The 12,853-nt window shown below is 38.4% G+C and overlaps 1 protein-coding gene and 1 long non-coding RNA gene across 4 annotated transcripts; one reads left to right on the top strand and one right to left on the bottom strand.

Moving 5' to 3' along the window:
- Nucleotides 1-3,139: 3,139 nt before the first annotated feature.
- SLC35A5 (solute carrier family 35 member A5) lies at nucleotides 3,140-12,480 on the bottom strand. Of its 3 annotated transcripts, XR_010356684.1 has the most exons (7): nucleotides 12,344-12,480; nucleotides 11,524-11,622; nucleotides 10,218-10,354; nucleotides 7,014-7,081; nucleotides 4,956-5,751; nucleotides 4,007-4,131; nucleotides 3,140-3,516 (listed from the first exon to the last, which is right to left on the bottom strand). XR_010356684.1 is itself a non-coding variant. In XM_064410101.1 (6 exons), exons 1-6 carry the CDS (start codon nucleotides 12,471-12,473, stop codon nucleotides 3,448-3,450), a joined length of 1,299 nt encoding a protein of 432 aa, XP_064266171.1. In that variant the 5' UTR covers nucleotides 12,474-12,480; the 3' UTR covers nucleotides 3,140-3,447. The 3 variants fall into 3 exon arrangements, 2 of the variants coding, with proteins under 2 accessions (XP_064266171.1, XP_064266172.1); XM_064410101.1 differs by lacking the exon at nucleotides 4,007-4,131; XM_064410102.1 differs by lacking the exons at nucleotides 4,007-4,131; nucleotides 11,524-11,622; nucleotides 12,344-12,480 and adding an exon at nucleotides 10,435-10,549.
- On the top strand, nucleotides 11,042-12,686 carry LOC135294601 (uncharacterized). The gene is made up of 2 exons (XR_010356686.1): nucleotides 11,042-11,180; nucleotides 12,316-12,686. It is a non-coding gene; the product is annotated as an uncharacterized LOC135294601 (long non-coding RNA).
- Nucleotides 12,687-12,853: the final 167 nt, after the last annotated feature.

Genomic DNA, 12,853 nt, shown 5'->3' with positions numbered 1-12,853 from the left:
TGCATTACTGTATCAAGGTCAGCTGCCTAACTTTCCTTGCCTAAAGCAAAAGCAGAGGAAAGTATACCAGATGCCTAACTGGCACCTCCTGTAGACAAAAAGAAACACGTCCTTGGAGCATTTTCTTTCAGGTGTTCATTTAAACTTTACATGAAAACAAGATTACAGGAAAGCCTTTAAATTAAAGCCCTTTTAACTCACATTACAAATCACATAAATTAAATGTCCTGTGCTGTGAGAGTTAACTTACATTAAAAAGAGCTCAGCACCTGATCCAAATGGCCTTTTTTAATACCCCTGTCTGAAATTCAAAGTCAAGTTGTGCAAGTACCAAACCCAGCCTAGGCATTCAGTGGAAGTTGCATTAAAAAGTCAACTCCAAACAAGTGGTCTACTTATCAAGGGAGGTAGGGATGGGCTCTTAACCAAAACTACACATCCAAATATTCACAGAATTTGTAGAAGACTCTATTATTCTACATTCTGGTGCCTATTTCTGCCTTTATTACAAAATGATACAAAATCAGCAGAAACTTATAGCAATGATTTAAAATCCTGATTTTGCAACCCACTTTTCCTTATGGAAAACTAAAAGCAAAGCCAGAAGGAGCACCAAGCCAAAATATTCTTTCAAAGACAACATGTAGTTATCTTGCAGGCTATAAGCATTCAGGAGTTATATTTCTCCAAATGAAGACTTCATTTGGTAAAACAAATCCAGATCACTGAATCTGTCCCTGCAGCATCACTCCAAGACAGACTTACTGAGATTAAGATTCTATTTCAACATATCTTAGTGGGAAGATTCTATGTGATACAGAAAAATCTATTTTCTTATATATATTTACGGCATTTGATTCAGCTCCAAGCTGTTTTCATCCACAGTCTGCCTTTGAAGTTGCTACATTCACAAAATAGATGAAATTAACCAAAATAAATACTTATTTAATTGAATTGTTACAAGCAAGAGGAACACAAACACACCTCTCTTCCTGGGATGTTTTGTCAACGATTTCCTCAGACTTGGAGGGAGGAACATAACACCCTTAGCAGCAATTAAGCTCAAACATTTGTGAATCTGGGCTCTAAATCAAAGCTGAGCATGAGCACTCTGCCAATGTATTCATTAAAGACTACGTGCCAAACTAATGCTGCTCTCCAAAAACATCCTCATAAATTTCCCTATTGTAATTTTGAGCAAATATAAGTTAAGCTTTCCAACATGGAGTAGTTTCCATATAGTGGAAGTACTTAATCAAGTGAGATTTCACATGATCTATCTGAAACATGTAACTCCATAGAATTGCTCCCTCTTGCTCACCAGCACTGCTCTCCAGCTGACAATTGTTCAGTCACATCGTCTAACAAATCTCACCTATACACTAAATTTTACCATTACCATGGATAGCACAGCTGCAAACATTTGCATGTTATGCTTTGGGTTACTATTTACCCTATGTTACTGCTAAGTGGATGCAAATCCTTACCCATTTTTAGACATCAGTTAACATTCCTGTTGCTACAGTTCTCCTTCATCATAACAAGAAACCTCCCTAGACATCCAACATAATTTCTCTGAGACCTCCAACCTGAAGATAACAGAAAGATTTCTACACGTTAGAACCAAATTTGCAGCATGAGTAAAAACTTGGATCAACTATTATATAACCAATACCTTTGTGCAACCTAGACTTTGGCAAATAAGCATGATAGCACTGGAGAAATTTACAGAAAGGAAAATCATTAAGCAGGACAAGAGTTGAAAGCAAGAACTAAATGCACTTTATAATAGCTGAAGATCAGTCATTTCCATATTTCCTGTCTCTTCATCCAGATACTTCAGGCACAAAGGTCAAATATGATTTTTAAGATATTCATCTTTGGTTTGGTGCTGTGTCTTTAGAAGTATGATCTTGGCTGATTTCTATGTTCTCACTTGATGCAAGGCTTTGGAACTACATGTAAAATGTTACTGCTCACGTAAATGCAAAGCCATCTAAAGCTAACAGTACTTTCACTCTTTTTGAAAGTACCTGCTAAATTTGGTAGCTGTGACTGAAAAAGGCAACAAACTCAGTTATATATTGCAAAGCTGAATGCAATGGAAAAAAAAGTCTTATTGCTACTAAGCCTTTAACAGTTTGAGGATTTTTTTATGTTTCATTTCCCAAAATACAACATCAATGAGAGCAACAGTGTTTCTGGAATTTGCACTGAAATATACCTTCTATTCATTCTGTACAAACTGATTTTGATGCAAACAATTCCGATGCAAACAACTAGGATTTCTTATGTTGAAATGGCCTGCTATACAAGCACAATGAAATTAGATGCAAAAACTTCTCACCAACAACATTAAATTAATTTTGTGTGGTTATTCTTAATATATACTCTAAAAATACAGAAAAAATATAAATTTTAGATTAATTTTTAACTTGAAAGTTATAAACCATGGGCTGCATATGAAAACAGGCTGCCCCTCTTGATGGATCAAAGACAGGAGGTATAGCAATAAGCCATCAATACAGTACACATAAGCTTTATACACAGAGCCTGGACAGGATGGCAGAGGGGAACAAAGGCAGGACTGTCTTCACTCCAGAGAAATGCATCACTTACTGCTTACTATACACTCTGGTATGAGGCTCTGAGCTGTGACACTGAACTCACTGCTTATCTTAAGAATTCTTCTGACAGTATCTTTCAACTATGAAAGACATTTTTGAAGGGAGGAAATTATAAACCAACATCTCTTCCACTGCTCTGAGAGAAGAGGCTTTGGAACATACCAGGAATCCCTTATCGGCATCCCTGTTCCCTTGCTGTTTCAAAATTCTCTGAATAATTTGGAACCTATTTTTCATCTCAGTCAAAATAGAATCCAGCAGATGCCTCAACAGAAATTCTGAGATCACTATGCCTGGCACTCTGCAGAATGACTTCTCTCTCTATAAAATGAATGCAAGACCTTATAAGTCTGCTAGGGTAGAACAACACCAGATGATACTGCCACCTGCACTCTTGGTCAGTGCTCCAGATGTTGAAGGGCATTACTGTAGCTGCATAATATTTGTTTTCAGTAGTGGGCTCAGTGCAAACTAAGCCTCTACACACGCACACAAAAAAGATGATGCATTCATACTGTTTAATACACTTTTGTTTTATTCAAGCTCTTTCAAAGTTACGCCAAGTAAGCTGCATGTAAAATTCACCGGCTGATACAAAGGCATTCCAGATTTCCATTTCCCCAGACACTGGGAGACAGGCACAAATGAATACAACTCTCCATATATACAGCTTGAATATTGTCCTCATTCACATTTGACATCCAGCCCCCAAACAGTTCCAAATAGTCTGTCAGTGGGGAAAAACGACTCATCCCTATGTTAATAAAAGATTAACTCTGTCTCACTGTGAGCAACAGCATTCCTCCAAGCCAGCCTCATGCTAAAGGGAATCTTCATCTGTATCGATGTCACTGCTTGGTTTGTTCAACCTCTCAAATTCCTCTCCATCCTATGGGAACCAGAAGTAAAAGACAGCAATGTGAGCAAAAATCATGTTGTTATTAATACCACTAGATAAAAAAAAAAAAGACTAAGGATTATTTCAAAGGTACCACTTAAAGCAAAATCCTGTAATCACTGTAATTTAAATCTCTTACAAGTGTGTTATAAGGTTTAGGAAATACATACTCATAAAAAACATTCCCTACATCTTTAACACTTTTTAGTAACTTACTGCCTAAAACAGCTTGTAGACCCTTCTTCCATACAACCTTAAAATGGTTTGGGTTGGAAGGTACTGGAAGGATGCTAGAAGGTCTCCCTGGAGCCTTCTCTTCTCCAGGATGAACATCGGCAACTCTCTCAGCCTCATCATAGGAGAGGTGCTCCAGCCCTCTGATCATCTTTCTCTGGACTCGCTCCAGCAGATCTAAGTTCCCAGAGCTGGACACAGCACTACAGGTGGAGTCTCACAAAAGCAGAGGGGCAGAATCACCTACCTTGACCTGTTGGTCACACTGATGCAGTGTGATGCAGCACAAGATATAGCTGGCTTTGCATGCTCACACAGTGCTATTCGTTTCTACAACAGCTGCTTAGTAGTAAGTGCAAAAATAGATGACACCTAGCATACCAAAAATATATGAATTTGTGTTACTTATTGCTCATTAAACAACAATCTAAAAAGGCACCATGTGGAATCTCTGAAAAACATCTCCAAGTTTAATGTTTGCTGGAACGCAGTGGGGACAGCGCTCTCTGCTGGTTACAACGCGCATCCACGTCCCGTCCGCACCCGCGGGCTGACGGGCACCAACACGAACCCTTCCCATCAGGTGACTCCTCAGCTCAGCTGAACGACAGCTCTAAGAGCAAGCCATCCCCGACACCTTCTAGCTAACTAGATCACTGTTCAAATCAGAACATAAAAACACAGCAGGCCTGGAGGAAATATATAGCAAGAAAAAAAACCCAAATCACCAAAAACTCTGTTTAAACACTGCCTTTTTGCCTTGAGCTATCTTTGACTGCTATGGTAGAAAGAACCTTAACATCGAAAGTGTTAACTTCCTTTTTATGTGGCCTAAGCTAGACAGACTTACCAGTTCTACTTAGGTACAATCCCTACCCAGGCATCAATTCCAATTTCTGAATGCCCTGGGTAAGTAAACTCTCTTTATTATAAAGCTTTCAAGAATAGGTTTGTATAAAGCTGAAGTTGCTCACAGGACTGTCTACAGTTACAGCAGGAAAGCAATGCTTACCTAGGCTTTATGATTTCAAAAAGTGGCAAATGGAAAGCAATACCCAAGATTTTAAGAAATACTGCAGAACTTTGGTGTTGAGGGATGAGTCCCATCGCACAGAAGTTGATGCTTCCAAACATATAGCATAAAGGGAGGTGAGACAAAAGAGAAACCAAAGAAGACAAGTACTGAAAAGTCTTACCCCACTTGATCTCTCCCATGCATCTCCTTTGATGAGTTTTCCCCTGTCCCGCAGAGTGGCATATTCCAGGCCTCTCGCTTTACTGGCATTATAAATGAATATGGAGAGAAGCACCACAGGAGCTTCCAAAAAAAACTCCAGAGAAGGCCTGAAGTCAAAGATGACGAAAGACACAGTGGTGATGATGACAGTGTTGATCTGAGCAGTCATAACATGGAACATGTTGTCTCGGAACTTCAAGATGAAGGCTACAGACAGCCCCAGGAAAGCTGTGACAAATATAAGAGCCACGGAGAAGATGTTGTGCCCATAAAAGAAGCCACAGTTCCCTATCTGTCTCCGGTCCTTAGCCTGCAGTGCCAGCATGAGCCCATTGAACAGCACCCCAAAGGCATAGAGTTTGCTGTTCTGTGTGAAGATGCTTTCCCCAAGCTGATCCACATCTTTCAGCATCTTTTCATTGTAGATGTTAGCAAGGGCAGACACAAAACACTGCACTAGAATAAGCAGATGGCCCAGGCTGAGGCGGAGAGGCTTCAATGCTCCTGCCATGGTACTGGTCACATTCCACTGGAAGCTGTGAAGGAAAGTTGGTGCTGCGCAGTTGCCCTTTTCCACACATGCTTCCTCAGGTCCAGTAGCAAGAAGGCAGTGGTTAGATGGCCTGAAAAACACACTGTGATGAAATCCATGTGCAGCCAAGCTGTGCTGATGGCCTCCAGTTCCTCTAGTCAGGGCAACGATGGACAGGAATAAAATCACCAGAGACGCCCACTGTACCCAAGAGAGTCTTCGCCTGGTACACGAAAAAGCCACTAAATTTAGAAACACACTGACATAAATTAAATGACAGAACATCCAGATCTATAAAACATATAAAAGACATCATGGCACAGATAAGGAGACAGACAGGTGTAAAGAAAAGTCTCTTCAGAATACAATAAAATGCAAAAATGCAGCATGATTTTCTATGGCAAAGGGGGCCAAGTCTGGCAAACAAAGAAGTACAAAATGAAGTATTCTGAAGAAATAAAGAAGGCCTTTCAAGAGCACCTTATTTCTAGATACTGAGTGCCTAAAAGCAACTCTTGTCTCCATGGCAACAAAGGTCTGATGAATAAATCACAGACATCCAAATAATTACCATCTTTCTTTGTAAAATGTTCGCTATGCTGCTCTTTTCCCCCATGATTTGGAGCCCTTTTCTAGTATTTTCTGATGTAATTCTTATAAATCTAAAAATGTAATTTATAAGACTATTAGAATTATTTACAATGTTTTTCCACTCAAACAAAGCCTGTCTATCTTGAAAAATCAAACATTTGGAAGATTAAGTGAACTGTGACATCACAAGAGACACAAAACTAAAATGAGAAAAAGCATTACGAGTCAGACTATCAGGCACTGTTTTGGCATAATTAACACATACAGAAAAGGCTTATTTGTGCCATATTCAACACAAGCAACTTTTACAGTGTAAAGTTAATAACCATTTCCCTGACAGTCTTTTTTCAATCAAAATAATACTATAAAGAGCACAAATTCAGCAAAGTGGAACACTTAGTCTGGCTTTTGTCACATGAATAATAAACCAAACACACCTCTATCTTTCACTCTTATGTATCTCATTTCCTCTTACTAGACCATGTTTACATTCAATTAAGAACTGCAACAGACTGGTAAGAAGTACTAGCAATCATGAAATAAGATATTTAATGTATAAATGAAAGCTTCATTTGTACCATTCAATGACTTGTGATATAATATAATCATGACATATAATGTCATGATATAATCTAATCATAACATATAATCATGATTTCAACTATAGAATCATGTTTTCTACTAGAGTTGACCAAATGTGTCGACATATCAAGGGACTCCTAATAACATATTTCCTACACCTTCAGATGTAGAAAACAAAACCACCTCTCCAAGCTGGTATAGCCTCAAGAAAAGAGAATTACTGCTCCCATCAGACAAAGAGGAAAAAATGTAGCTTAACTTCATCAAAGCTAGGAAGATTTAAATTCATTTACTTTAGCAAATACTACTTACTTTAGCACTATCCTGAAGAGAAGAGCTGTTGTTATAATGACAAAATTTGAGAAGAGTACAGCCATTGCCTTGAAAGAGAAGGAGAGAAATAAAGTTATACTTCAGACACGCTGTAGACACCAAAACCTACAGACTTCAAGTGTTCACCTTCCTGCAACGCGTCAGAGTGAAAAGCACTGGTACTGAATTTTCTTCCTCACTCAAATGGTACAATAACACACCTGTAAAATGATAGTCAAGTCCCATTTCAAAATTCCAGGGAAACCACAGAGCCCAAGCTCCACTGCAGTGGGGAAAGCTATACTGAAATGAAGATGTGAGGAAATCAATGCAACAGAGAACTTACTTAACAGAGAACAGTTTAGTTTCCAGTCAGATCAGTTCCTCAGCCGGGCTGACCAGTCAGCTGCAAAAACAGCTGCGTTTGCACAAAAGAGGAAGTTGCTCCAAAATGAGAATAAGCAAAGAATAAAGCAAGGTGAGGCTGCTCCTGGCTGCAGTGCCATTTGCAGTGCTCATGAAATTCCAGACTTGGACAAGCCACTTGCAAAAAACAAACTTCTTCTATGTCAAATGCTTTTGCTGTAGAATTTATCAAAGAGAAAGAGATGCTTGGCTTGAATTTTTAAGACTGCAACTGTAATTTTAAATAAATAATCAATTTTGAAGTACAACTGAAGACAACTCTAAAGCTTCTGTTTAATTTCGGAATAACTACATAATAACATCAGTTCTCTAATCCATGATCCCAAGCTGCAGACTCCTTGTGGCAAGGCTTGTCTGTTTTGTCTCTGTATTAGACTCTCTCTACTGGGGCACCGGACCAAGAAGAGGCTGTTTTAAGCAGTCCAGTTGCCAGTAAAAATCAGAATCCACCAGCACCAGCAAGAATACAAAATCCTCTTTTTGAGGGTGGGGATGTTTTGCAAACTGTCTGTTATTAACTGCCATGTATAGTCAGTACATGTACAAAAGATCCAGGCATCTGAAATTTTTGGTCCAATTGAGCCTCAGAATGAACTCACCTTTTCAGACAATTTTACACACAAGCATATATGGATTCAGGAGTACAAAACACAGACTTTTTCTTAAATTTTCTCATCATTTCCGCATTCCCAATTCTGCTATAGAGTGTCTTTTTCATTCACCAGAGGAAATGACTCTTTTCTCATTACCTTCATTCCATTTTATCCCAACATACTGTCTGCTGAACAGTAATTTTGATGAAACAGCACAACAAAGGCTCTCAAATAAGCTGAACACTTACTGACAATGAGACACCTGCCTAAGAAAACACATCTTAATTTACAAAATTAAAACTCAGTAAATATTCATGTTAGGTGAACACGGTGTAAGGAGAAAAATATTGAATAAACAAGGAAATTTGGCATTAGTCACTCTGGAAAGAAATAGCGTTTATGCAAAATGTAGACGTATTTCACGCATGCTCTGATTCTGCTTCACAGTCAATGCTGCCCATCCAACATCTCTGATAAATTATGAGCAAAATCTTTAGAAGGATAGTTAAATTAATTTTGAGTCACTTTGTTCTCTGAAACCTCAAGATATCTCTGTCCTAGATGAAAAGGAGTACGAATATCAAAGTTCCCCATGCCACTAATATGCACATCACAAGCAAAGTCTCAAAAGGTAAGTCCCTAGGAAACTTAGCCACTAAAAAGTATCCACAGTTATAGCTGAAGTTTCAAGCAAAAAAAATCTCACCAAAGCAACTCTTTAATTCCAGCAGCTGCTCACCCAGGTACTTAGTCCCAAAACTACTTTGTATTTTAAGTCACATGACCAAGTTCAGTCAGGTACGGCCATCTTCCTTTTAAGCATCTTCACATTTCACTTTAATGGTCTCATACACTATCAAGATATTCTATCATAGAGATATTTAGTTATCTCTTTTAATACTTCTCTATCACAATAATGTTAACTAAAAGATGCTAAAAGTTCTAAAAAGAGGAATCTCAGAGCACATGTTCTGAGGGGACAGAGACAAGGTATGTCTGGGTGTGTACGTATGTAAAACAAAAGCTGTCCATTTCATAAAGGATTACTTTAACTGAACCAAATGAAATTGATTAAGAGAAAAATAGCATTTATGTAACCTCCTAGACATCAGGATTTGCTTCTACAAATATTATAGCTGAATTTCCTTCTTAAAACTAAAAACCAAAACAAACCAAAATGACCCACAAAGAAATAAACAAAACAAACAAAAACCACCAAAACAAAACCAAAAAACCACCAACCTCTACCAATCAAAAATCACCACCACCACCAAAAAAAAATCTCATCAACAAAAAAACCCCGTACAACAAACCACAGAACCAAACAGCTGTGCATGTTATTTTAAGATAGCTGAAAAAACCTAGCAAAATCAAGAGTCAGATAAGTCCTGGTCTAGACTCCGGACTGGTCTGTCCCTGGCAGAAATACACACTTAAGAGAATAATATTTTAAAGAGGGGTTCTGATAGAGAAGGTAGAAAGCCATTTAATTTTAATGTTCAACGGGGGCAGCCACAGTATTTTATAGCAGGCACAAACCATCTGTTTCCATCATACTGCAAACATAGATTCTGAACCAAAAAGTATCATGATACAAAAATAAAAGCAAGGACAAAACTTGTAAAATTTCCTCAGCATATGCAGGTTCATCCAAAAGGATGAGGGTACCTAGAAGAAAGTACCAACTAAATTTTGTACCTAAACATAGCTAACAAACAAATGCAAAAATTAAGTCAGTTTTCTTCATTACCTTCCCAGTTTCTGTTACATCTATTCCCTTTGTGAGATTACATTTACTCACTTTACATCACATACATGGAGTGGTAAAAGCCCCACAGAAAATTGCAGCTCAAATAATAGCAAGAGAAACAAATTGATTGAAGAAGAAATGCAGAGTTGAAGAAGGTAAAGGAAGAAAAGTACCAGAACCCCTCCTACTTAAGCTCTTCACCCTATTTCTAAATCACATTGGATAGAGAAAATATAAAGAGTTGTCTGCGCTGAAAGGTGTACAACACTGATGAGCAGGAAAGAGAATGGGAAGGTAACAGATTATTCCTTCTGTGTTAAAACAGCAGACTGCTCAGTTACAATCTTGCCTTGCCAGTGTTACCACGGTAGATAGCTTAAGAGCAGCATTACCCACAAAGACATGAGAAGTCATGTTCAGTGTAAGTATACTTACTGGCTGGAGGTAGGACAGTACATAGAAGACAATCAAGTTATCCAAAAAGTAAAGAAAGGCAGGAACTGACCATTTCATGGAATTGCATATATTCTTCCAGGAAAAACATTCAGAGAGATGATCCATACAACCCTTTTCTGAAAGGAAAATAAATCAGTAAGAAAGATATCATTCCTATTATTGAAAGCTCATTCCCTTGTAACAGAATGGGTACCACTGTCCTCTTTTGAGGAACACCATTAGACTGAACCCTTGGGTTCCACAGTTCTCTGCCAACACAGGAACCTGTGTTCCAGGACAGAACACAGAGCTGGAGCAACAACCCTGTGTGGTGCTCACCTCCTTGCTCCAGCAGAGAAAACGTCACAGAACCTGTTACATCCATTACAGTGTTTGTTCACTGGGAGCAAAAATTCCATTGTCAACCATTCTTTGAGGGCCAAAAAGCACCCCAGAGGCCCTACACAACAGTGACATCCTTACTGGGTGTGACTTCCTGTTGATTATTGATCAAATCTACAACAGGAACAATGACATAGACAGTGGATTCCTTCATAGAGCACCCAAAGGTCAGCCAGTAAAGTCAGAAGTACAAAATAAACCAGAATTCAGTATTTGCAGACCACAGCACATGATCTGGGTATAAAGAGAACATAGAGGAAGAAAAGAAGGAAGAAAGGACAAAGCACAAAGAATGACATTTACTTAGGTATTCAGGACACAAACTTTAGGAGGAAAACTGTGATAAACTTTAGACTACTCCACAGCTAATGCCAAAAGTACTTTGTTAACATAGATTTAAAACTACCCAATGATATCTAATCCTCTCCTGAAGCACCGACACATTGAGTTCAGCAAAACTCAGACATCTGGATTTTAAAAAAAGAAAGAAAAAGAAAGAAAACATGCAGTCAGCAGTAGGCAAGGATGGCAAACACTGATTGAATATATTTACTATCTTAGGTAAGTCTGTACTAAATGGGGAAGGTGAAAATTTTATCAGTTTGCCAGAGCCACGACGGTTTCCTGGAGAAGTAGACAAAACCAACAGTTCAATTTAACATGAACCTCCACTGCCTGATGCCCACTCCCAATTCAAATATTTGTTCTGTACATTTTGAAATGCTATTAAGTTACTCTCGTTGTTTTTACATTAGGACAGAAAAGAAAGAAAAAACAAAAATCATCTGCAATGCAAAACTTGTGGCAAGTGGCAAGTGTCATCTATTGTTAAAAAAAAGTGTTTGTAGGACAGCAAATCTTAAAAAGTAAACACATTTCAGTTATTTAAAATGTAGGTACTTACCTTTTTTCCTATTCCAGAGTGCCAACACTACACATAGGACCAGTTTTACTACTTCAGAACACATGTTCACTGTCGTAGGAAGATAATCATACTTGTTATCTGTGGGATCCAGCAAATCAAAGAGTACACAATCAGTTTCTGTCTCCTGCATTCGTAATTTGAGCAAGAATCTATTTTAAACATTACAATCATAATTTTAGTCATAAAAGGCTTTGTCAGAACTTCAGTTATAAATGTTTCAAAGTTTATGACATACAACTTCCTGAACAGCCTCTTTTCTGAGTTGAAATCATTCCTCATTTGGTCCCAGTTTACAGCAGAACTTTTTTGGAAGAACTTAAGAACGTGGCTGTTTTAAAAACAAATTACAATGGGAAGGCTTTCCCCAAAGACCAATATAGTATTTTTTAACCTCCACAAAAGATAGCTTCCACGATGACATAATCTTTTAGAACTGGCAATAGCAGCCAGTTTCAGCACTTTATCCAGTAGGATACCACTTCTCTTCTAAGCCTGTTGCAAGGAAAACATTTCAATCAAATTATGTACTGCCAAGAATGCTTACACAACAAGGTCATCTTTGAAGAGTTAGCTATAAAATAATTCACCTGCCTCATCTTTTAAAGGCAGACCATACACCTTGCAGCCCAAGTTACACCTTTATGGTAGTCCACAGGCTAGACAGAATTTTTCCAGTGCAGAAACACATCCCTATAAATATAATAGGATGTTTATGCAAATTAGGCTTTTTGGGTATGTTTTAGCCCAAATAACAACACTTTCTTATTCAAGGTTCATCATGGGTATTGCCCAACTCTACCTTCATTGGCAGAATACTTCATCAGGAGGATTCGACTTGAACCCAATGCAATGAACACTCCTCCAAGCAGAAAGGTCTGGCTGGTTGTCTTGGAGCAAAGGGCAAGTCGACTACACCACTCCAACTTCATCCTGCTGCCTCACCGTCAGTGCCCTTTGGATGAAAGGATAAAAATCCGCTGTAAACAGTACTTCCAGAAACTGGTTACATGAGCCAATCTAAGTGTGTTTTACTTGCTTTGTGTTATACAAAGATGCTTACATCATAGAACAAGCCATGATCTTGTTCTACAACTATAGTTTTCTTACTTAAAAAAAAAAATCGAGTTCAACCTGTGACCGAACACTGCCATGTCAATTAGACCATGGCAACAAGTGCCACGCCGTCTTTCCTTAAAACACCTCCTGGGATGGTGACTCCATCACCTCCAATTCCAACACATAATCATCCCTTCTGTGAATAAATTCTTCCTGATGTCCAACCTAAACCTCCTGTAGCATAGGTTAATAC

This window comes from Passer domesticus, chromosome 2, assembly GCF_036417665.1.
Source record: "Passer domesticus isolate bPasDom1 chromosome 2, bPasDom1.hap1, whole genome shotgun sequence".
Taxonomy (NCBI): domain Eukaryota; kingdom Metazoa; phylum Chordata; class Aves; order Passeriformes; family Passeridae; genus Passer; species Passer domesticus.
This window is presented reverse-complemented; position numbering and strand designations above follow the sequence as displayed.